The 23,936-nt window shown below is 39.1% G+C and overlaps 1 protein-coding gene across 4 annotated transcripts in view; it reads left to right on the plus strand.

Moving 5' to 3' along the window:
• Positions 1–23,936, plus strand: part of TRAK2 (trafficking kinesin protein 2) — a 43,695-nt gene that overhangs the window by 6,814 nt on the left and 12,945 nt on the right. For 3 of the 4 annotated variants that reach the window (XM_089519414.1, XM_089519413.1, XM_089519415.1), the window contains 7 exons: positions 6,299–6,592; positions 7,906–8,100; positions 17,986–18,039; positions 18,403–18,479; positions 20,362–20,478; positions 20,702–20,911; positions 22,750–22,828. In XM_089519414.1, the coding sequence (XP_089375540.1) occupies positions 6,556–6,592; positions 7,906–8,100; positions 17,986–18,039; positions 18,403–18,479; positions 20,362–20,478; positions 20,702–20,911; positions 22,750–22,828 (769 nt within the window). In that variant the 5' untranslated portion in view covers positions 6,299–6,555. The remainder of the gene's footprint in view (positions 1–6,298; positions 6,593–7,905; positions 8,101–17,985; positions 18,040–18,402; positions 18,480–20,361; positions 20,479–20,701; positions 20,912–22,749; positions 22,829–23,936) is intronic. The other variant, XM_089519416.1, reaches the window with a different exon arrangement.

The following is a 23,936-nucleotide window of genomic DNA, read 5'->3' on the forward strand; positions in this document are numbered from 1 at the left end:
ACCAGGTGTCACCTGGTGCTGCAGGGGGAATCCTAGGAGGCAGGACTTCCAGTGGAAAAACACAGAGGGGAAAAAATGGAGGACCTGACCAAATAAAAGTTCAAAGCCAAAACAAAACAAAAAAGCCACTCATATAAATATTAAACTGGCTCATGACTAATGGAATGCCGTTTCCAGAAACTGAGCTATGCCCTCTATTTCTTTGCCCAGTGCCAGTTTGATGTCACATCAGCATACTGTCCATGAAAGTTGCTAACATGGATCAAGCTATTACCCAAATCACTTTTTATTCTTGGGTTTTTGTAGGAATTTCTTAGGCAAGCAGTAGATAGAGCATTGCTTTCCCCTGAAATACACCCTACACTAGTACCCAGTATTTCTCGGTGGCGCCTATCCAATTACTAACCAGGTCTGACCCTGCTTAGCTTCTAAGATCAGATGGGATCTGATTCCTTCAATGTATTTAGGACCCTAGTTTAGAAAGACTACAGATTAAACCCAGTTAGTACAGAGGCTGCATTCGCATTGTAGAAATAATCCAATTTGACACCACTTTAACTACCATTGCTCTGTACTATGGAATTCTGGGAATTGTGGCTTGTTGTGGCACCAGAGCGCTCTGACAAAAAAAGCTAAATATCCCACAAAGCTACAGTTCCCAGAATTCCATTGCATTGAGCCATGGCAGTTAAAGTGGTATCAAACTAGATTGTTTCTGCAGTTAGGATACAGCCTGAGTCTGAGTGATTGGTTTTATGGCAAAACTAAAAGGAATTGAATCTGAAATGACTACAAAAAAAAAAATTCATCAGAGAAGTAACCCTGTTTACAGTATTTTATTCACACATAAAAATAGTACCACTAACAATCATCCCATGCAGCATACTCTGTTTTTGGACAGATGTCTTTTGAAATGCTGGGCAATTTGTGGGAGCTCTTGAATTGTTTGGATTCAGGTGGAGACTCTTGTAAGTATGGTGTGGTCAGTGTTTTCTTTTTGTGCTATGATCACGCCATACATTCAATTAACAGCATTTCATAATGAATGAAATTTTAAAAATAAATAAAAGAAACATCTTATTTCGAAGTCCTAGCTAACAACTAATTAAGAAGACATGTTATGAACTGAAAGGCTGGCAATATTAGCCCAATCCACTGATGTATTTTTATGTTTGTAGAAGCAAAAGAGGCATTGTGAGTAGAACAGAGGCTCTGTCCTTTTTCACAGCTTATCCCCTTAGTCAGCCTCTTGCTTTCATCATAAAAGTCAACAGCTGAAGTGCAAAATGGGAAATAAAGAGCTTAGATAAAGCCTTTGATGCTTTTAGGCCAGCATGGAGGATAGATTAAAATGTTCTTTATCTGTATCAGCTATATCAGGGATTCCACATAATAATCGGAGTTGCTGAACTGCAGCTCCCACCAACCATAGCCAGCCTTGCCAGAGGTGAGAGGAGTTATATATAGTTCATCTGAAAGGCCACACATTCCCCATGACCTTCCTCTATCTTAAACTGTGGCTGTAGCCCCATGTATACTTATTTATGAATAAGCCCCATTGAACTCAGCAGGACTCATTTCTGGTTGAATTCATATGGCAAGTCTTATAATAAGTGTTTGTTTTGGTTCACTCTTGTGAGGAAAGACTCAGGATTTTGTTGCGTGTATCTTGGCTTGCCTCAGTAAATACTTGGGGAATATGATTAGAGAGCTGCTAGTGCTAGATTCAGTGTGGGGGTCTCTAGTAACATCTCTAAATTACACCCCCAAATTAAAGTTGTGTTGAGTTATTAAGCCTGAAAGTTGCATTCTCACAAACAAAACATACCGTTTTCTGGTAAGAATTCCATAGCATTGAAACATGGCAGTTAAATGTATTCTGGAGAATTCTGTCTTCACATAAGAGGACTATTGTCCACTTAGAAAACCATTAGATCTGCAAAGAATTTGAATTATGTCACTGGAGAACAAGCAGTGCAAATACAATGTGTAAATAAAAATAAGTAATTTCCAAAATTAGGCTTGTATTCTCTTGGGAAATTTGTAACTTTAAAAAAGAGAAAGTGATAGATTGTGACAAATTTGCTCAAGCATTTTCATAGCTTAATACAAAACAATACTAAAACAATACAAAAGTGTTGTCTTTAAAGAATTGCTACGCTGCTTCTTTCTGTTTTGCTGCTGGAGTTGCAAACTTTGTTCTGTTTGAATAAAACACAATGAGAGCTGTCCACATATAAATAACTGAGATTTCTCTTTAAAAATGGAAATAAAATGTTATTAACCTCTGCCCATTATTTTTATCTCCGAAAGGAGATGCCTGATATCTTCTTACCTGTTTTGTGAGAAGAAGCAAGTGCTTTCTTTGCTTTTGCAATGTACTTTAAACTTTGAGATTTTTAAAACAGAAAGGAATTTACAACACAATGAAAAATAAGTGTAGCATTGTGCCAACTTTCCTTATAACCACTGAAAGGGCTTCTGGCTAGTGAACAGATAAACAGGTTTCCAACCAAGCCGCAACTATGGAGTCCTTTAGAATATTCCAGTTAATAGTTACCTGTATATATGTAATGTAAAGATTCAAACCCCTAAATAACATCTTAAGAGTACCTCATGATTTGGAAAGCATCCTGAAATAAGTGCCTTGAATCTGTGTGCTCAGTTAACTGGTCAAGGAGCTTTCAGTGATGTAATTTACCTTTTAATACTTACAGCTTTGTGGGTGGCAAATGTAATTAACATCGTCTTTAGGACGTTAGTAATTGTCTTTAGCCTACAAGTAGCCCTTGGGGTTTGATGCTTAGTGTCACAGACAGATGTTAATCAGTAAAAACAGAGCTGCTTTTCTGCTTTGATAAAATGTTTGATGTAGGAGTAACCCTGAAGTTACTGACAGTATATGCAGGACCATGCTACCATTAGTTCAACTAGTCAGCTGCCTAGGGTGCAGGCCTCAGAGGGAACTCTTGGAAAAGGATAAATACTACAAGAGTACTGTAATTAATATATACTGTCCATATGAAATAAAATCTATTCTGTTCTTTATTTATCTTTTTATATTGATTTGATATTTATTTTTGAAATCTAGTGACATTTTGACTAAGAAAAAAATCGTATTTTTCTTAGTTGGCAACTAGTACTATTTACAGATGAATGTGTTACCTCATGTGAAAATGCACTTGATTTGTAATCATACAGTCTTAGAAAATGTATTCTGGGAAATTCTGTCTTCACATGAGAGGACTACTGTCCATTTAGAAAACCATTAGATCTGCAGAGAATTTGAATTATGATTATCTAATAGAAAAAGAATTGATGATACTAACCAGGCAAGAACAACAATATTGGTGACCAGTCTTGGAATGTTTAATTGATTTGGTCAGAGTCCTTGGCATGCAAAACTTGGCGTTCTGTGGTACAACTGAAATGTTGTATACAGTGCTAGGAATTTATTTTTTTAAACTTTGTACAGTAGATATCTAGCCCTATTTGATCAATCCAAACCTTTAAATTGATTCACTACCTAGGAAAAGATACCAAAAATGACCTTTATGCAACTTTTAGCAGGTGCTATAAGGGAGAAAATTTTAGCACATGCAGACTCAGCCAAATACTTCTCAATTGTTCTGGACAGCACACCCGATGTTACTCATGTTGAACAAATGTCCATTGTTGATGATGTAATCAAACCATCAGATGATAAAGTACAGTATGTGAGCCCGATGTTGGCATAAGAAAACATTTCTTGGGATTTATTCCACTAAAGGAGAGACTGCAGGTGCCTTTATGACTGAAAATCTTCTTGGACATCTTGAGCAAATGGGATTACCAATTGCCAGTCTGTGTGTCCATGATTAAAATAATTGGAATAACATGAAAGGCAAAGAAGGTGGTGTACAAAAAAGAATCCTGGACATAAACTCACTTTTTTTGTGTACCCTGCAATGCACACTCTTTTAACTTGGTAGTCAGTGATGTCCTTAAGGGTTGTGTGGAAGCAATTAGTTTGTTCAGTTTGGTTCAACAGATCTATATTTCTCTGCATTGACTCAGCATTAACAAATTCTACCTAGCCATGTACTGTATAACTAAATCTAACTAAAAGATTGTATGTACAGCGCTGTGTAAATTTACAGAGCTATATAAATAAAAGATTAATAATAATAATAATAATAATAATAATAATAATAATAATAATAATGTATCAGGCATAACTGTTAAACTACTGAGTGAAACAAGATGGGAGGGTCAAGTTGATGCTTTGAAATCACTCAGGAATCATCTATTTGATGCTTTAATGGAGATATTTGATGGTGCAAGGTCATCAAAAGGTTTATCTAGAAATATTTCTCACATTAAAGATAAGGCCCTTGCTGATGCAAGTTTGTGGTATCCCTTGTTACATAGTAAAACATTCTTTTAAAAGTCATTCTTAGAAGCAAGCCATTACAAAATAAAGGGAGTTAATTTACATTCAGCTACGAGCCAATTGCAAGTGGCCAAGGATTACCTTGTTGGCTGTAGGTGTGATGAGGGTTTTCACCAAGTTTTGACAGATGCTGCTGAGATTCCAAAGGAGCTAAAATATTGCTAGACTTTGAGATGTAACAAGTTAGAAGGAAAAAGAAATGGCAGTTTGAGTATGAGACCCAAAGCAGAAATTCAACATAGGTTTGTATAATGCTGTCTTAGACATGGCCATACAGTCTGTTGAAGAGAGAGCCCAACAGCTATAATATAATTCCCTATTTGGTTTCCTGTGTGATATATACAGTATCAACAAAAAATCTATTGAAGATGTACTTAAAGTGTGCAAGAATTTGGAAAAATCATTAGTGTGCAATGGAAGCAAAGATATTGAGACAACATACATTAGAAAAGCATGTACTGTACACTCCTATATATACAGAAGAGCACAAGCATTTGCTTCAATAGGGTTTATTTCTTTGCTGCTTTTTAACCAAAAAGGCAGTCAAGTTTGTTCACAGCAGTTCATACAAATATTGAATGTAAACAATAAAGCAATAAACAAACAAGTGTTAAACTCCAATATACCAATAGCAGTTGAAAACAGATAAACTAAAATTTATGTATATATTTCTCTGCCACTCTAAATAACTAAAAATGGAATATTATATGTCTCTATAAAGCCAGCTGCCCAAGGGCAACAACTTTAAGAAGAAACCCAGTCACAGAGAGGAGGGATTGTACAAACCAGCTAGAACAGTTTACCCTTCACAGTCATCAGTAGTTTCCCCTATACTCTTTGTACTTTGCAACAAATATACACTATTCAAAGGGCCAGTATGTGTGGTGGCTACCCAGTATGTGTGCTTGTAGCAAACTAAAACTTTGCACTGCACTTCATGATGTTATACACAGTTTTCACTACATGAAGACTGTCTGGTTGTGAGAAGCCATCATATGTGAAACATTGTTGAAAGATTAACAATTGGAATAGATATCTATGGGTGTTTGCAAGATAAAGGCTCTCATAAATAGCAACATGGCAGAAATAATGCCGTTTGACACAACTTTAACTGCCATGGTTCCATCTTATGGAATCCTGGGATTTGTAGTTTGTTGTGACACCACTATCCTAGCAGAAAAGGATAAATATCTCACAAAACTACAAATCCCAGAATTTTATAGCATTGAGCCATGGCAGTTAAAGCATTGTCAAACTATAATATTTCTGCATTGCAGATGCAGCCAACAATACTGTTCCCATTGCAGAAGTGTACTTTCAAGTGTCTAAAGCTACTGTTGTGCTCCTGTTTTTAGTATGAGATTGGAATCAAATAAACAATGCATGCATGCAATGTTAGTGGCCCACACATTTAATTACTACCCAAGATAGATAGATACACATGTGCTGGTGTTTAGATTTGAGTGTAATAAAAAGAAATAGTGTAGTACATACCTGTACTATATTTGCAGGGCTGGAGAGAGAGACAAAGATTTGTGAAATGGCGAGAATCCTCACCTCCTGCCATTTCACAGATCTTCATTCTCTCTCCATCCTGATTATGTTTATTATGTTCGGTATATGCAAATATATGTATCAGCATTCGAACCACTTATTCTTGGATTAATTGATTGTAGGTTTAATTTTGGTAATAAAAATGGAAACAAGATGTGTTGTTAAAGCCTGATGGAGGCAATATCAGGGGTACATTAATCTGTAGGTTATTCTGTCATTGCATTTCCTTAGAATGACATAGCATTTTGTTTACACTATTCTCCCCAACTCGATTTTTCATTTCATATGTTTTGTTTGTTTTTGTTTTTCAAGATGCTGGCTGATTTGGGCAAGATCATAACATAAGGATAATAACATCAGATGTAGTACAAGCGTCAGATGTGTCCTGTTGCACCTGGATGTCAACCTTAACAAACACCTGATATCAGAAAAACATTCTCATAATGCCAGGGTACGTTATCTACTGTGGTTTTAAACCAAAACCAGCTTTCAACAAAAATGAGAGATATCAACACGTGACGAAAATTGCGGATGTGGTTTCCAAATAACTGAAGTGTGAAGCAAACCTCATGAATTTCAACCACAGAGATTCAGAGTGCATCAGTGGTAAGTTGAAATGTCCATTAAAAGATTAGAGTGTTATTGGTGGAAACAGAATTTTCGAGGCTATGGTGTTCGGTAGTGAGTTTTTGTTTTGTTTTTTTAAATACCCATTTGCTAAACTGTCTCAAACTATTCCAGTGGGCCTTCTTGTAAGTTACAAATACTTTCAGGCATCCTCGGTATTATATAGACTCCAAAGGCATAAGTGCAGAGCTGAAAGAAGGGAAAGGTCATGCTAAAATCGATGTAAGGGATGAGAATTATACTCTTTCAGATAGAAATGGTGGATGAGCTGTCTGTACACATGGAGTTGTGAGAGGAGATAGCTTCCTACAGAGGCTTGTTTCATATTTGGAAACAATTTAAAGGTTTGGATTGAAAGGTTAGCTAGATATTTATTTAGTCTGAAACTCAGCTCTTAACATGTTATAGACACAGCTCCCCATCTTTTCAAATATTTTTTTAAATACCTGGAGTTTTTTGTAAAGAAAACGTATTTCTTAATTCATGACAAACATTGATGCTGTTGGCAGAACCTGTCTCAGTAGTCACTCTGATCTTATCTACAGTTTTAATATAAAATTAGGTATGAAGTGTTTATACCTTTTAATTAGCTAATGATCAGTTTCATTTTTATCCACTGTTATCCATATGCAGCCGCCTCATTAGCTCAGAGCGAACAGGACAGCTAATTTCCTATAATTATCCTGTGGTAAGATATACTGTATATACTCATTTATAAGTCTAGAAATTTTAGTGAAAAAAATTGACTATAAGGTCCTGAATTAACTCATCCACATATCAGCTCAAGTACTGTACTATTCTTTAACTCTTATTTAAAAAGGAATAAATATCTGGTGAAGGTCAAGAGTGTAATCTCTTGGAAGCACTGAATCCCCCCCCCCCCCGGCCCCATCTCATCTATCCAACCTTTAGTGTGAGTGCAAGCAGTTATGCCTGCTGGAATTGTGTACGTTCCCTGGCATTGTTTTCCTTTGCTTGATCCTTTAGATTTTTTGTTCATGCCTCTAAGTTTTACCCTCAGCCAATCCATGGGTCATATAAAAATCCATAATTTTGGCCTCAAAACATGCCGTTGATTTATACATGAGGGCAACTTATAATCGAGTATATACAGTATTTAATTTGATGCTGTTTCTCACTAGCCTTTGTTTCAGTTAGGAGGGATAAGCTGTTGTGATTGCTTTTGTTGTCAAAGCTGATGATACTCTACTATTTAGCAGAGGAAATTAATAATTTTATGGCATTTATCCCCAAGCAGACTCGTATCCTGATCCTTGCATCTCTCTTTGTAGATATTTGCTCTAATGAAGACCCCCCTGAAGTAGAGCTGGTGAGCATGCTAGAAGAACAGCTGCCTCAATACAAATTACACGTCGATTCACTGTATCTCTCTGATAATGATGGATGGATTCAGTCTTCTGGCTGCCATAGCCATGTACCTGAAATTGCTTCTCCAGTCCTTGCTGAGGAGACCTTCCGTTACATGAGTAAGTATTTCTGCTCATAGCTAGAGATATAAATGTATTGCACTAATATAGTCAAAATACGTCACTGGGTATACTGTTGTTGGCCTGTGTAGTCTGTTGAAAACTTCGATTTGAATCAGCCTGTTGTGGCTTGGTTGTGTTGCATTTGGACAAAATGGGTTTTAAAGTGACTTGAAAAGATTGCTCTCTTCTAGTGTAAAAGCCCTTAGTTCCAGATAACATCTTGAAAAGAGAGAAAAGCACTTGCAAAGGTTTGAAGGTCAGTGTTTTTGAGCATTTAAGATGAGAACTGCTTTAAAATTCCACATAGGTCTTTCTCCCAATCATGACAATCCCCTGTACACTTGATAATATTTTGTGGTTCCATTTCTCCTGCTGCATGTGCTATAGTTAAGATAGTTGTTTTCACATTTGATATTTTCACTAGTTCAAATATAAATTGGGTTTATTCTGTAATTTGTATAACTTGTAGTAGGTTTCTGAAAAACTCTGCTTCGGATTTGCTGTCAAGCATCTCAAAATTAAAAAGAGGCAGCAGCAAAAAAAGGCATTGAAATGCAATACAGATTGGGAGTGTTGCATTTTTCTACACACAAATCACAGTTGTTATATTCACAGCACAATTCTGAGAATGTTTGCACAAAAATAAGTCTCATTATATTAATGAAGCTTACTCCCATGTAAATGTGCATAGGACTGCAATATCAGTGGGAAATCAGACCCATTGAGTCAACCTGTAAAAATTGCTAAAAGCCCTGTAGTAAAGGCATTGACAAGATGTGATATTGTTTCTTCAGAAGCAACAAGGTAATGAATTCATAACTGTACTGAATATGAAACTATTTCTGGAGGTGCATCTATACTGTGGAAATAATGCAGTTTGATACCACTTTTAAATGCTGTAGCTCCATCCTCTGGAATCCTGAGATTTGTAGTTTTATGGGGTCTCTAACCTTCTCTACCAAAGGCGTGCTGGTGTCTTACAAAATTACAAATCCCAGGATTTTCTGGAATGGAGCCATGGCAAACAAACAGTGTCAAAGCGCACTATTTCGACAATGTAGATGCACCCCACCACACTTCATATCATATATTTCTTCTGTTCATTAGCATTTCAAATAAGCAGTGGGCACTTTCAAACATTGTGGTCAGCCTACCTGTGCATAAGCAGGAACACAATAACTTGGTGGCTTAAATATGGATGAGCTTGCATGCCGGCTCCTGCTTTCTCATTACTTCTGCTTGTTAAAGGAGCAGCTGAACAAAACCACAAATATCAGTCCATGGTTTGTTCAGTGTGACATGTCAATCTGGTAGCAACTTGTGCTCTTCCTTGTTGGGGAGAAAACAAGCCAGAGATCCAGCTGCTGCCTAGTTTATGCATCAAGCTAAACTACATGTCAGCAATAGGACATAGGCCAGTTTTTACCCTTGCGTTCTGCAAGAGCCACACCACTTTGGCATGACATACCAGAAGTGACATCTTCTGATTGTTGTTTTCAACCAGTTTTTGACCAAAAAAAGGGGGAGAAGTTTTAGTGGTGAGAATTCAGAAAGGAAAGACAAACCATCTGAGCAGGCAGAAAGTTGCTGGAAAATCAGTCTGAATACACACACACACATCCCTCCATTTTTGCGGCTTTGATATTTGCAGATTTAATTATTCATGGATTTGATTACTATGTTCTCTAGGAATATCAAGGTACTCCAGTGCAACTCTATGGTCAATTTTAACTAAAAGTTGTGCTGAAAGACCTAGAGCACTGGTTCCCAAACTTTGGCCTTCCAGGAGTTTTGGACTTTAACTCCCAGAATTCCTGATTACTGGCCAAGCTAAGTGTGGCTTCTGGGAGTTGAAGTTCAAAATACATGGAGGACCAAAGTTTGGGAACCACTGACCTAGAAATTCCTAGAGAGAATACTCTACTAGGCATTTGTGGCTCCTCCGGCGCAATTCTGTGGTCAGTGTCTGTCGGACATTGACACAAAGTTGCTCTGGAGGACCTATAGATTCCTAGAGGGTGTCCTCTCAGGTAAAAACATGGTGTTTTTGTTATTTGTGGTTTTTCCCTATTCACAGGGGTCTTGGGCCCCTAATCCTAGCGAATATGGAGGGACGTGTGTGTGTGTGTGTGTGTGTGTGTGTGTGTGTGTGTATGTGTGTTTTATTTGTAAGGATAGGGTTGGGGCTTTGAGGGACTGCAAAAATGGAGTTCAGGGGTTACATTCTGCCAACAGGGTGCATCCTCAACCAATCTAACAAACCACAGACCAGTAGTCCATGGTTTGTTAGCCACTCTGTAAGCGAGCGGTGTGTACCAGGATGCTGCACAACCACATCCTGTGGATCCTGGCGTATGTGACATGCAAATGCAGAAGTCAGTTACCTATTTGCAAAACATCTTTCAGGAACAGTGTTTCTTCCTGAACATAACAGTCCATATAAAAGATAGATATAAAACCAGTGGCAATTCACATTTTAGGGCTGCTTGACAGAGTGTATATAAAGCAATAAATTTCATACCATTCAGCTGGTAAACAGATTTCTGTAACCGTGAGAACAAAAAAAAACCCCTTTTTGTATCTCAAATAAAAGATGTAGGGTTAAAGATTAAAAGTGTGGAAGAAACATAAAAGTCCCTCCTTGCTTGTGGAATTTTTCCTCCTTTTTGTGGAAAAGTTTGTGCTTTTCCACTTTTGGCGTAAAAGAGTAGAGGTAACGTTGTTGGGCCCAAACTCTCAAAACCACCTGCAGATTCCTTGCCTAAGAAAACCCTATGAAATCCATGGAATCACCATAAATTAACAGACAACATAAAGACACATACACACACATGTACAGTAAAAACATGATGTAAAAATAATTTCAGTAATATAACCCTGGATAGTTGATTAAGATTTTCCGGACTTGAACAATGTGAATGTGGATGAAAGTACAGTCGCCCCTCCAACTCTACAGACTTGAAATTCACGGACTTGAAAATCCACAGCGGGGCAACCACCATTAAAATTAATGGGGTGCGCCCAATGGTGCACACCCCATATGCACACGCCCCATTCAAGCCTATGGGGCTTGAATATGCACGAGATCTGGAACTCGCAGGGGGGTCCAGAATGGATCCCCGCGAATACCAAGGGGCCACTGTATTTATTTCCTGATACTAGTTGCAATGTGGTAAAGTCTTTGTTCTAAGTTATGCATGTATTACACAGATCTGAATTTGCAGCATGCAGTACTTAAAATTCAGATTTCTTTCCTTTTTAAAAAAATTTTTATTAACTTTTCTTTAACATACATACAATATAACATATATCCTTCTTCCTCTACTCCCCTCCCCCCTCCCATACGGCTTGAAAGTTGATAATTTGTACATTGTTTATATTTAATACATACCATTCCTTATGTGGGATTTAATTACATTATTAACTTCTTTGTACTCCATGTTCCCTTTAACTTTCTCCAACAAGATATCCCAACCCCTGTTCCATGCTTCCTCTTTCCTTTCCCCACTATATCTTAATCTTCTATCCTTAATAATTTCAAACTGCAGGTTCTCTGCCAAATACATATCTACCTTGTTAGAAGTCCAATTGTTACTATCCTTCCATCCTAATGCTATCACTGCATGTGCTGCTTTTAATATAATCTTTATTTCTTTCCTTAGTCTTAAAATGATGTTACTCGGGTAATTGTTTTGTACCTGCTTTGGCTTCTGATTAGTTAACTTATAGGCATTAGCCACGGTATTCTGCCACGGTATTCAGTTTCTTAAATAGCATATTAGAAATTTGTTTAGTTGTCAATAAAAAGATACATTTTGTCTCACAACTCTTATCTGATACTGCATTATGAAGCCTAGATTGTTTCTTTCTTCCTGTGGCCTCATTTCTTCTGAATTTTTCCGAAATGCTGCTACCCGAAATGAGTATTTAGTGTCCATTGAGTTTTGCCATGGGCCCATTCCACCGTACTCCTTTTTGCATTTCTGCAGCATGGCCACGTTGTTTCTATGCTTCTTATTTATTTCACATGTGGTATAATTTCTTTTTATTTCCAAATCAACTTTTCATTTTATCAGCAGGAGTGGGAATTGTGTGGTCTTCCAGATTTTGTTGCACCACAGCTCTTTTGTTGCATCAGCTCTTAGCCATCACGGCCAATTGTGAAGGATGCCAGGAGCTGCTATTTAGCAACATCTGGAGGGCCAGATGTTCCCTATCCCTGTTATGTCAGGATTGCAAATACCTGCAATTTTAAACAGTTCTTCTTTTCACTGTTTCTTTCCTCCATCTACACTATTGGGTCTTCTTTTTAAAAGCAGACACTAACAAGCCTGTTTATTACCAGAAATATTTGAAGCATTTGTCCACTGAAAGAAATTGTATCTTAAGACTTGAAGCATTAACAATGCCTTATTTTACTAATGGGTTGCAGCCCTTTAAAAAATGGACCACTAGTACAAAGCTCTTACTTTTTCACCTTTCCTTCCTCATAACATAATCAAGGAAACAAATCAGTTTGGACCAAATTGTGCATGAATTACACAGGCATATGTAATTCAGAAGTCAGTCAGAATTTACTTGGGTTTATAGCATGTTGGTATCCCTGTTTTGTCCTAGTTTCTAAATTGTTATATATACAGTTGTCCCTCCCTTTTCATGGACTTGGGAATTTGCAGTCTCGCTCTTCGCAAGGGGAACAAGTGGGGAGGGACAAAATGGCTCAGGCTGCGCACAAACCCATGCACACACCTTGGGCGTGCAGCCATTATTTTCAACAGGACTCAAATACTTTCAAGTTGCCATTTTTGTGCGGAGGGGTCCGGAACAGATCTCCCGTGAATTAGGAGGGGCTAATGTAATCTGAAACCATGTAATTCACAGCTGCATCTGCAGCAGTCATAACACAATACTGCAGTATAGCTCCTCCCATTTTATTGCTTGGAGCAATGCCTCTATTTGATACCTGCCTAAGTAAATACTAGAGAGGGTTTGTATTGTGGCACAGCAACATTCTCAGCCACAGGGGGGAAAAATAAGTCAGGCAACACTACTGCTTGGGCATAGTTCTGAGCTTTTAATGTCAGTGGCACTTGGACATGGCACTGGATAATAGGGAAATGAACCAAAATGAAGATCTGCTTACTGCTTTCTCTCTACAAGGTAAGTGAACACATAAAAATCAGTATTAACTCTATTGTAATTTGATTGTGGCTCTTCCATATGAAATAACACTATATTTAAGAATATTATCAGAGCCATAATCCTTCTATGACCTAGTTGGTAGTTCAAATCTTGTTGCTTCTGACCCACTAGCTGAGTTACAAATCAGGAAGTTTCAGATTCAGATCCAACCTCTGCCATGCACTCATAAACTGGTCTTGATGAGGCCTTAGCTTTTCAGGAAAAGTACCTGGCAAGCAGAAGGTTGGGTCTAGGGTTGTGCTAACAAAATTCTACTAACTAGATTTATCCACAGGTAGAAAGGGGAGGGTTTCATTGATTCCATGTCTCCATCGATTGATTGATTGATTGATTGATTGAAATTTTATTTCTATACCGCCGTTCCCACGATCACGGCGGTTTACAACAATACAAATACAATACAATACAGATTAAGAAAAGAACAAATTTAACAATGAAAAAATACCCCAATAAAACCAGACATAACTATACATCATTAAAATCCATCATAAAATCAGTTAAAAATTACTAATCAATCTAAAAAAACAATACAATACACGATACACAGGGGAGAACCAATCAGGACATGAGAGGGAAGGCTTGGCAGAATAAATGAGTCTTCAGGTTCTTCTTGAACGACTCCAAGGAGGGGGCTAAGCGGAGCTCCTCAGGGAGAGTGTTCCAAGATTGCGGGGCCGCAGCAGAAAATGCCCTTTGCGCCGTTAGTACGAATCTTGTCTTGGGAACGCTCAGAAGACTTTTCCCACCAGACCTGAGTGTGCGGGGCGGATTGTATGGGGAGAGGCGGTCCTCCAAGTACTCTGGGCCCAAGCCATTGAAGCTTTTGTCTTTCTCTAAATCTACTCTGGAAGTTGAGGTATCATCTGGAAGAATATAGGAAGTGGTTCTGGGACCTGCATGTGGGAAGGGAAAACGTGTGAAATTATCCCCGTTCCTTCCTTCCACCAGGACACCCAGTTCACATAGTGGGAACTGCCATGGCATCTGACTGGCTTCCATGAATGCAACCCACAAATTCTGCTTGAGAGCTAGAATCCTATTTACGCTCAGCAAGTGACTTAGACTTATTTGCCCTGGAAGATTTAGGATTTCTTCCCCCCCCCCCCCAATGTCCTATTATTTAATACTTTTGGAAACAGAAAAATAATGCTACTGTTTTGCATTAGATGTTTGTGAGACAACACATTAAAGTAGTACAGTACATGTGAAGTGCTTCTGAGAACATGAAAACACTAGAGGGATACAATTAAATGATGCCATTGGCTGAGACCTCAGTGCCACTAAGCAAATGCCTTAATTATCTCCCCCTTTTAATAAGCCACACGATTCCCTTAACTGATATAGGTGAGGAGGCTTTTGTCCTTGCACTGCAGTTTTTTTTAGAAAAAATGAATTGCTTGATGTCCTCACTCTGTTCTCTGTTCAAATAAGCATTAACTAATCAGTTTATAAATAGGTCCATAGAAAGTTTTTTTAACCTGTTTGTTGACTGTTCTGTGTGACACAAAGGACATTGCTTCAGAGTCAGTCAAACTGCTCCTACAGTATTTTAAGCCCTTGCTAATACTCTATCAAGTGCTTTTCCAGTTTTACACCAGCTGCTGTCTGCTCATAACAAATAGATAGCAACAAAATAAATGCTCTTGTCCTCTTTCCTTTCTTTGTCTAGCTAAGTGATAAGCACCATTATTATTATTATTATTATTATTATTATTATTGACCTTTATTTATATAGCGCTGTAAATTTACACAGCGCTGTACAATTGGGTAAGAACACTCAGTGTTCTCATGAAACGCATGAAAACATTCAGGAGTCATGTGGGATCCACATGACTACTGAATGTGATGTTGTCATGTGTTTATGAACCATAAGTAGATGAACATTCCTGTGTTGGAATTGCAGTAGACCAGTTTCAGGGGGAAACCCTGAATAGTATTAAACAGATGGCATATTGACTTTTAATGATGCAGTAATGTTGAAATAGTTACACATTTGCTAGCTGTAGTATAATTATATTTCGTTGTTGCTATTTTAATGTTTACTCTATGCTGAGTATATTCTTGAAAACCAGCTTGCTTTAAACATGTATACCAGTGGTTACCAACCTGGAGCATGCATACATTAAGGGGTATGCGGAGAATTGTTTGTAATGGCGGAGGTTGAGAAGCAGGAGCTGCTGATTCCGGTGGACATGCATATGAGAAAGCAAAGAGACAAAAGCTGACAACCTGAGGGGGAGGAGTGGAGCACTGGCGCAATGCAGTGCCATTAATTGGGTGACCGTTTCCTCTGAGACCACCCTCCTACTCCCTTCTCTGCACTTTTGCCACTTTGTTTCCTCTGATGGCTAGACATGGGATGATCATGCTAATTGGCAGATCAAGGGATGGAACGAAGAAAGGAAGGCAAAATGAGGCACGAGAAGACTACTGGAGACTCTGGTATGTCAATTGACACAAAAGGCTCCAGCTTTGGGAATGGTGAGCAAGAAGGATACTGAGAGGCTGTGCAGGAAAAGCCAACCTGGTCGGGGCATGGCGTCGAGGTGCCGCAGCTATCACGCCCTGGAAAAGCCACATTGGGGCTGCGGCATGCGATTGCCACTGTCCCAAACTGGGGAACATGGAGGCATCTGTAGACCGCCCCTTCAGGGGCAGTCTGCACAGCCCCCGACTCCTCATATCTGAAGCTGCCACAAGACCACATGCTAAATGCAAGTCAACCGTATGATACATCAGACAGAAAAGCTAATGTAAACCTAGGCTACGTTAACAGTACTACAGTTTGCAGATCAAGGGAAATAAAAGTCCTACTCTATTCTGCTTTGGTCAGGCCTCAAGTACAGTTACCCCTCTGTTTTCTCAGGGGATCCATTCCAGTCACACACACCCTGCAAAAATGGAAATTCGTCTATATTCAAGCCCCATTGGTTTGAATGGTGGTGTATGCCCCCATTTTGTCTCCCTCCCATAAATGCTGCCCATAAATGGGTGAGGGATGCTGATTTCAAGTCCGTGAAAACGGAAGGGTGACTGTAGTATATCCAGTTCTGAGAAGCACAGTAGTTCTGAGCACCCACAGGCTTGCCTTTCCTTGAAATAGTCCCCTTTCTTAATATTCCAATTTCTCTCCATGTATTTTCCCACCACCAATGTTCCCCTCTCATTACTCCTCCCTGTAAGACTGCCATTTGACACACTAGATACTGAAGCCTGATGTCAACCATGATGCAGCCTGTTGTCAGATAAGTTGAGTTTTTCCTATATATCTTTAACCAAAAGAGTGGGGGGGGGGGGGAATACACACATACACACATACAGACCCTGTAGTATGTAGTATGTTGAAAGCCATTTCAAATTTAAGACTATCTTACATCAGTTGGAGCTGATTTCAAAAAACTATGTGCCTTAAAACAAGTTCAAGGATCTTATTAAACATTTCTTCAACATAAAAAAAATCTTGTTTGGGTTTTATGTACTCTCTGTTCACATTCAATTGTTTGTTTTTTAATCCAATTATTAGCTATTTATTTACAGTTACAATATATAAATTTGAAATAGCAGTAACTACATTAATTAGAAGCATTTTGCTAGGATGAAGGGTACAATTTATGGAAATGGACTGCCAAGGGATACACAAGTGAAAAAAGGTTGGGACCACTGAGATGGAGAGTACAGTTGAGATCCTACCTGTGCTGGTAAGGGGCTTTTTTGTGTCCACAACTCTGAAACACCCCAATTTGGGGGGGGGGGGGGATAATGAAAAATCAGTACCTTAAGCAAATACCTTTAAAAATCAATCTTCTTCCCCATCCCCAAATAAAATCCTAAATCAATCAAAACCAGCCAGAAGCAAAAGCCAGAAACAGTTTCTGGTTAATTCATCAGTCATCTTTCAGATGATCTGGAAGGGAACAGCCCACTGCAGAGGTAAAAACTGACTCTCATCATGCTTATTTACATACTCCTGATACATAGGATACATGACAAAAGTTCAAACATGGCTTCTAAAACTATGTCCATAATTGTTTCCCAGATAATTTTATAATTTAGAAATTTTCAGAGGACATCCTAGTCTATGGTACAAGTTGTTGTTGTTGCTGTGCTGTGTGCCTTCCATGTCATTTCCAACTCATGGTGACTATAAGGCAAATCTATCATGGGTTTTCTTGGCAGGATTTGTTTAGAGTGGGTTTGTCTTTGCGTTCCTCTGAAGCTGAGAGAGTATGATTTGTCCAAGGTCACTCAATGGGTTTCCTTGTCTGAACGAGGATTTTAACCCTAGTCTCTGGAATTATCTAGTGCTCACACCACTACTCCACACCAGTACAGTACAATAGTGTCTGTTAATCACATGAGCTCAAGGGTTTTCCATTCAGTTCTCTGAAAAGTGGGCTCAGTCTAGTAATCTTCCTGGTTGTGATAATGAAGCTGCATGCAAGGATTTTCTACATTCTTGCCACTGTCAGATTGACCTCCTGCTTCTATATGCAGATTGTCCTTTCTGGATCATCATATTTGACAAGAATAATAAGTTCCTTGCATGTGAACAGGCCCGCTGTATATAGCAAGTATACATGGCCGCTATGGTAATTGATCCACACTTTCCCAAACATATAGCTTGTAGCAACTGATTATTTCTTCCTCCTCTTCTGCTTTTCTTCTGTTTGTTTATACTAGCTCTTGTTGAACTTCCCCCTTCTTGCTTGGCTGGATCTCACAAACATGCACAAGGTAGATCATGTTATTTTGGCCTCATCCTTTATATAGCAAGAAATATGATGTTTAACTAACTAGCAAATTTTACTAACTGTTACTTTGTTGTCAAGCTATCCTCTTACATTTTCATTTCATGTGCTCTTAAACTTTTCATTCCATTAAAATCCCCTGGACTTAATCCTAAACTTCTCCACCTTCCATTTTCTTTTTACTTTTAGGTGCTGCATGTAAAATTCTTTGATACAGTACATTTTAATGTGCGTTCAGTCCACTTACTAATCCTTGCATGTTTTCTCTAAGCTCCCAAGTTTCTTATCCATATGGACTTTGTATTATTATTTTGCTTAAAATACATTAAGGCATTGTTCTGGTTTTCAGTTCTTGGGACGGACAGACGAGAGCAAGTGACAAATAACTGCAATGAGACTGAAGTAGTCACACATCTGCTGGCAGAGGTACAATTTGTACTTATTTAATTCTGGAGTTGTAAGCATGATCAGTGGAATTATTAAATAGCTAGGGCACATCCACTAAGTGCCATCATCATCTTGATTCTCTGTATAAGGCTCACCAAGTTCAGAGGTTGCCTATAATATTTTAGGGTCCATGTTAAATTATATTGCTGGAACAGATGATGATGTTACATGTCCATTCATTTTTGAATCACATTGATTATTTGTCGCTGTATGCCTTAAAGTCATTTCCAGCTCACAGGATTTTCTGCGGCTGAGAGGATGTGATTCACACAGGGTCACCCAGTGAGTTTTCATGGCTGAGCAAGAAATCAAACCCCAATCTCCAGAATCTTAAGTCTTATGATCAAACCACTACACCACACTGGCTCCAGTCAAATTAAAGTCCAGCTTCCACTTTGGCTGTCAGATTGAAATTGCATAGGTCACCTCTTGGATAGCTCTCACAGAGGAAAAATGGTTTTCCTGGATATCTCAAAAGCCTTTAATATGGCCAGCCACAACATCTTTCTGGACCTCCTTGCTAAAAAGAGGATTTGAGACATGGTTTTCCAATAGCTCTGGTCTTTTCTGCAGAGACAACTTCAGAGATTGAGGGCCTTGACATTAAGGCCAGCCTGGGGTTCAGAGTGTGGTGTCCACATGACACATGTCTGGCTCCGTCCCCCAGCCAGCATGATGCCACACGCCACTCCACACAGTGTGTTGTGTCATGGCACTCCTCTGGTGCTGCATCTACACGTCGCAGCACCAAAGGAGCATGGAAAAGCCACACACTGGTGGCTGTCACACACTTTTCAGGGCACAAAAAGGAGCCACTGTTTGTGGCTCCTTTTGCACCGCGGAAAGGAAAGATCTGGGCTGCGGCATACAGTTGCCGCGGCCCTGATCTGGTGCAGATAGAGGCAGCTGCATGCTGCCCCATAGGGGTGGTCTGTACAGCCTCTTAGAATGAGAGAAATAAGTGCTCGTCAGGGTTCCTGCTTGTCTTCTCTGTTCTGTAACATCTGAATTAGCTTATCTAGAAGTTTGGACTGAAGTGTCACCTGTTCATAGATGACACACTGCTCTTTCTCTCATTTCCATCAGGGAGGCAGTGTAAATCTGAAACAAATGTCTAGGGACAATTCTAGGATGCAGATAAAACAATTGCAGATTAATCAGATAAAACAGCAGCACTATTGATTAACTCAGGAACCAGCTTATTTGATGGTGCTATACCTGCATGAACCTATCTGGCTTTAGATTGGTCTCAGAGATTCTGGCCTCCTGGTATGACCAGTCAGGATTAGCAGGTGGGAAGGAGATATACTTTTATTGCATTTTTTTTACTGATTACTACATTTTATATTCAAGGTTCTGTTGAGTGTGCAGAGGGAATCAAGCAGTGTAGTTAGCTTAAAAGTTGAGAATAAGGCATGAGCATTTTAGGGAAAGCAGATTTGTTTTGACTAAGGACAAAAAAATGTGGTCTTCTGTTTTACTCCCATCATTCTTGCCTTTTCATTCTGGCTGAAACTGATGGGAACTGAAGTCCAACATCTGTGAGGCCTCAGGTCCATATCCCTGACATACAGATACTTTCAATAAAACTGTTTTCTCTGTTTTAAGTTTGTGGGTCTTAAAGTTCTTTACTATAGAGTTCTGCCTGACCTTTTAGATTTACAATGCCCTCCCTGCCCCCATCTTCTTCACTATTACATTTAAAATGCAAATGGAACACCATTAACTCAAATTTTGAGAAGCATGAAGTGGACTACCTTTTGTGTTTCGCAAATAAAGGATATGCATTTAATATTTAAGTTAAGATTAGAATAGATGGTTGAGAGAAACAAATTGAGCTTTACTTGGTATGTTTGAGCAGAGAGATCGGGACCTAGAATTAGCAGCACGAATTGGACAAGCCCTGTTGAAGCGGAACCATATCCTAACTGAACAAAATGAAGCTCTGGAAGAACAGTTGGCCCAAGCCTTTGACAAGGTGAGTGAACAGAATTGAACTTCAAACTTTTGTAAGTGCTAGGTGATACTTTGTTTTGGTTTAAGTACATATTATTGTACACCAGTGGACAGAAATTAGATACAAATTAGTGTTGGTGTATTATTGCTATGCTTTTTTACTTGTCCAGTGATCTGTCTTGGAGGTAGTAGCAGTGCTATGCAGCCTTGACTACATTTAGTAACCAAAGACTTTTTGAAATCAGGTTCACCAGCTACAACATGAGCTAACGAAAAAAGATGAACTACTTCGTGTAGTGTCTATTGCTTCTGAAGAAAGTGAGACTGACTCTAGTTGTTCCACACCCCTTCGCTTCAATGAGTCCTTCAACCTGTCACAGGGCCTTGTACAACTGGATATATTGCAGGATAAACTCAGGGAACTGGAGGAAGAGAACGTATCTCTTCGAACAAAGGTAACCTGCATTCACCTACTTGCCAAGCACTACAGTTGCGCACCCCCCCACCCCCATATCAATGGGCTAGCCATCTGTGGATTGGAACATCCATGGATGACCCCACCCCATTATTGTCAATGGTGGTACATGTATGTGGCTGAGCCAATGCAGTCATGTGCTTGTCATGATCATGCGCATATCACATGTCCATTGGCAATAATGGGACTTGAGGTCCCATCCTTTTTAGTATCCATGGGGATGGAGGCCAGGATGGAACCCCCATCGATACAGAGAACCAACTTCATTAACTGGAGTAGTCAAAATAGGACTAAAGGAAGGATATAGTAACAAAGGCAAGGTCAAACAGTGCTGTGTGTTCAAGCCTGTTTGATTTTGACAAATACAGCTGTTGTGTATGCATCATCCCTTCGTTTTAAAAGTATTCATTATAGTGAACCCTACCTTTCTCTTGGATTTTTTGTGTTTTAAAATCGTCTTAGGGAAACCTCCATTAAAAAAAAAAAGCTGTATTCACTGTCATCTTCCATAAATAGTCCTGTAGAATCTGTGTCAAACTTGTAGGTTAAAAGAAGATTATATTTTGCATGAAAAAAAAAATAAGATTCAAACCTTGTCTGTTGAATGAAGTTTAATTGAGCCCTTGGGCTCCTTGGAGCTTCTGTTGAACTCACTTGACCAAAGACATGATTACTCACCAGTGCCATATTAATCCATGGTGTGATCCATCTCACTATATATTGTAGAAGTTATTGAGGCTCCAGAGTATTGACAATTTTGAACTGTATTATGTGCTACAAGCTGAGGCAAAACTACCTAGTGGCTTAGACATAATGTAGATGAGTTCTAGATCTATTAAGAATGTTGTCTACCAGTATTGAAAATACATTTCTTATTGTATGTAATTGTATTTTATAAATAAAGAATGCATATTTTTACTTTGTGGCATGGCAAGGTGAATTATGACATCAATTAGGTTGCATGTAATGACTTCTGTATTTTCTTTTAAATTTCCTAGGTAAACTAGTAATAATTACACTAAATTAATTAGAGTTTTGTCCTTAACACATTTACTCAAAAGTAACTACCACTAAGCTAAGTCAGGCTTGTTTCCATTTAAGAGTGCAGAAGATTGCAGCCTTAGTTAGTTGTAGAATTGGAGAAAAAGCCTTATATTTTTATTACCATATAGTTTTTCATGAAAATACCATCTAACATGATAGGTAGCTTTCAAATTCTAACCAGATAGGTAGCTTTCAAATTCTAACCAAATTCTAACCAGATTTTCAAGAAATCAAATAATTACAATGAGCAAGATCCCTCCTGTTTGTTGCTGTCCTTCCTTCATACATATTTTTGTGGGAAACCTTCCCGCTGAAGATCTCCCACCCACAGCTATTACACATGAAGAGAGCTGCAATTTCGCAAGGGCTTCACATACTCATTGGAGAAATGGCTTTGATCACAGACATGAAAACATCTGCAATTTGTCCTCCATTTTAATACCAAAGATGTTATTTATTTTCAGCTAGCAGGCTTCTGACATACCTAGAATTCAAATAAGACCATCTTGCTTTGTGAGAGGTCTATTTTAGAGAACAACTGGCAAATTTTTATGAATCTTCAAATTTCACATTTGTTCATAACAAGAAATGTCCCTTTGAATTGAAAGTAGTGGTTTAAATTAAAACACATACAACAGTGAGCTGTCAAATTTATAAAAGTCTGTGTTGTAAGTATGGTGACCTTATTTCTGATTTGTGTGGAGGGAGGGAGAGAATATATTCATATTTAGGGCTATCTTTGAAATTAATGAAAATTTCTGAATGATACTCAAGGCCTGCCATTTGAAGACAGAAACCATGACCTATGAAGAAAAAGAGCAGCAGCTGGTCAGTGACTGCGTCAAAGAGATCAGTGAGTACCCAGGTGATATCTTCCACTGGAAATAAGAATAATGTTTTTTATCTTGGAATTGAGACTCATAAGCCTCTCCCACATATTGTCATGCCAGAGCTTGATATAAGCAGTTTATATTACAGCATTGGGCTCCTTTGGAGAATTTTAAATTTCAGTAGAAATCTAGTAATGCGCTGGGTTGTATCCACACTGCAGAAATAATCCAGTTTGATACTACTTTAACTGTCATGGCTCAGTGCTGTGGAATTCTGGAACTGTAGTTTGTTGTGGCACCAGAGCATTGCTGCAGTTTGCTACTACAACAAACTTCAGTTCCCAAAATTCCATAGCATTGAGCCATGGCTGTTAAAGTGGTGTCAAACGAGATTCTTTCTGCACTGTGGATGCATTCTTAGACACTGTCACTTCTTCCCTCTCAAAAACTATCCTTCTCCTTTCCTGCCATCCTTTAAGTATGGTTAAAACTTGCTTCTTTTTTGTATGAAGTAAATGCTATCCAGGATTAGTTGTTAAAGACATTAAAATTAGGTTATGGTGCTTATTTCAAAACTCAGAATTACTGTAGAATCCTGAATGGGACCTTAATATCCGTAGACTGGCCATCCGTGGATTTGAGCATCTGGACAGCAAGCCCGCACTGTTCCCAGTGGTGGCATGTGGATGCACCTGCGTTGCCATTGGGGACAGTGGGACTGAAGTCCTCTCTGCCCCTCAGAGGCTTCTGCCCCGGGCCTGGCTTCAGGAGTGTTTCGGTGTTGAAGGCTGGAGCCTCGTGGACTGGAGGGAGCTGGTGCCTGTCGAGTTTCCCGTTGGGGCTTGGAGCCTGGAGTAACCATTCCAGGCCTTGAGCCTGGGGTGGATGGGGGCTCTGAGACTCAAGCTGCAGACCTGGCACCAACTCCCTTTGGCCAACAGGGCTCTAGCCTCTGCCTCCAAACCACCCCTGAAGCCAAGCCTGTGGCAGAAACCTTGGAGAGGGAGGGAGAGAGAGAGAGAGAGGACTTCAGTCCCATTGTTCCCAGTGTCAGTACATCTGCGAGCACATGTCACCATTTGGGTCAGTGGGACTTGAGCATCCGTGGATTTTGGTATCCAGGGGGGCAGA

Source organism: Sceloporus occidentalis, unplaced genomic scaffold (assembly GCF_023333645.1).
Source record: "Sceloporus occidentalis isolate IW3139 unplaced genomic scaffold, rSceOcc1.0.p SCAF_4, whole genome shotgun sequence".
Classification (NCBI taxonomy): domain Eukaryota; kingdom Metazoa; phylum Chordata; class Lepidosauria; order Squamata; family Phrynosomatidae; genus Sceloporus; species Sceloporus occidentalis.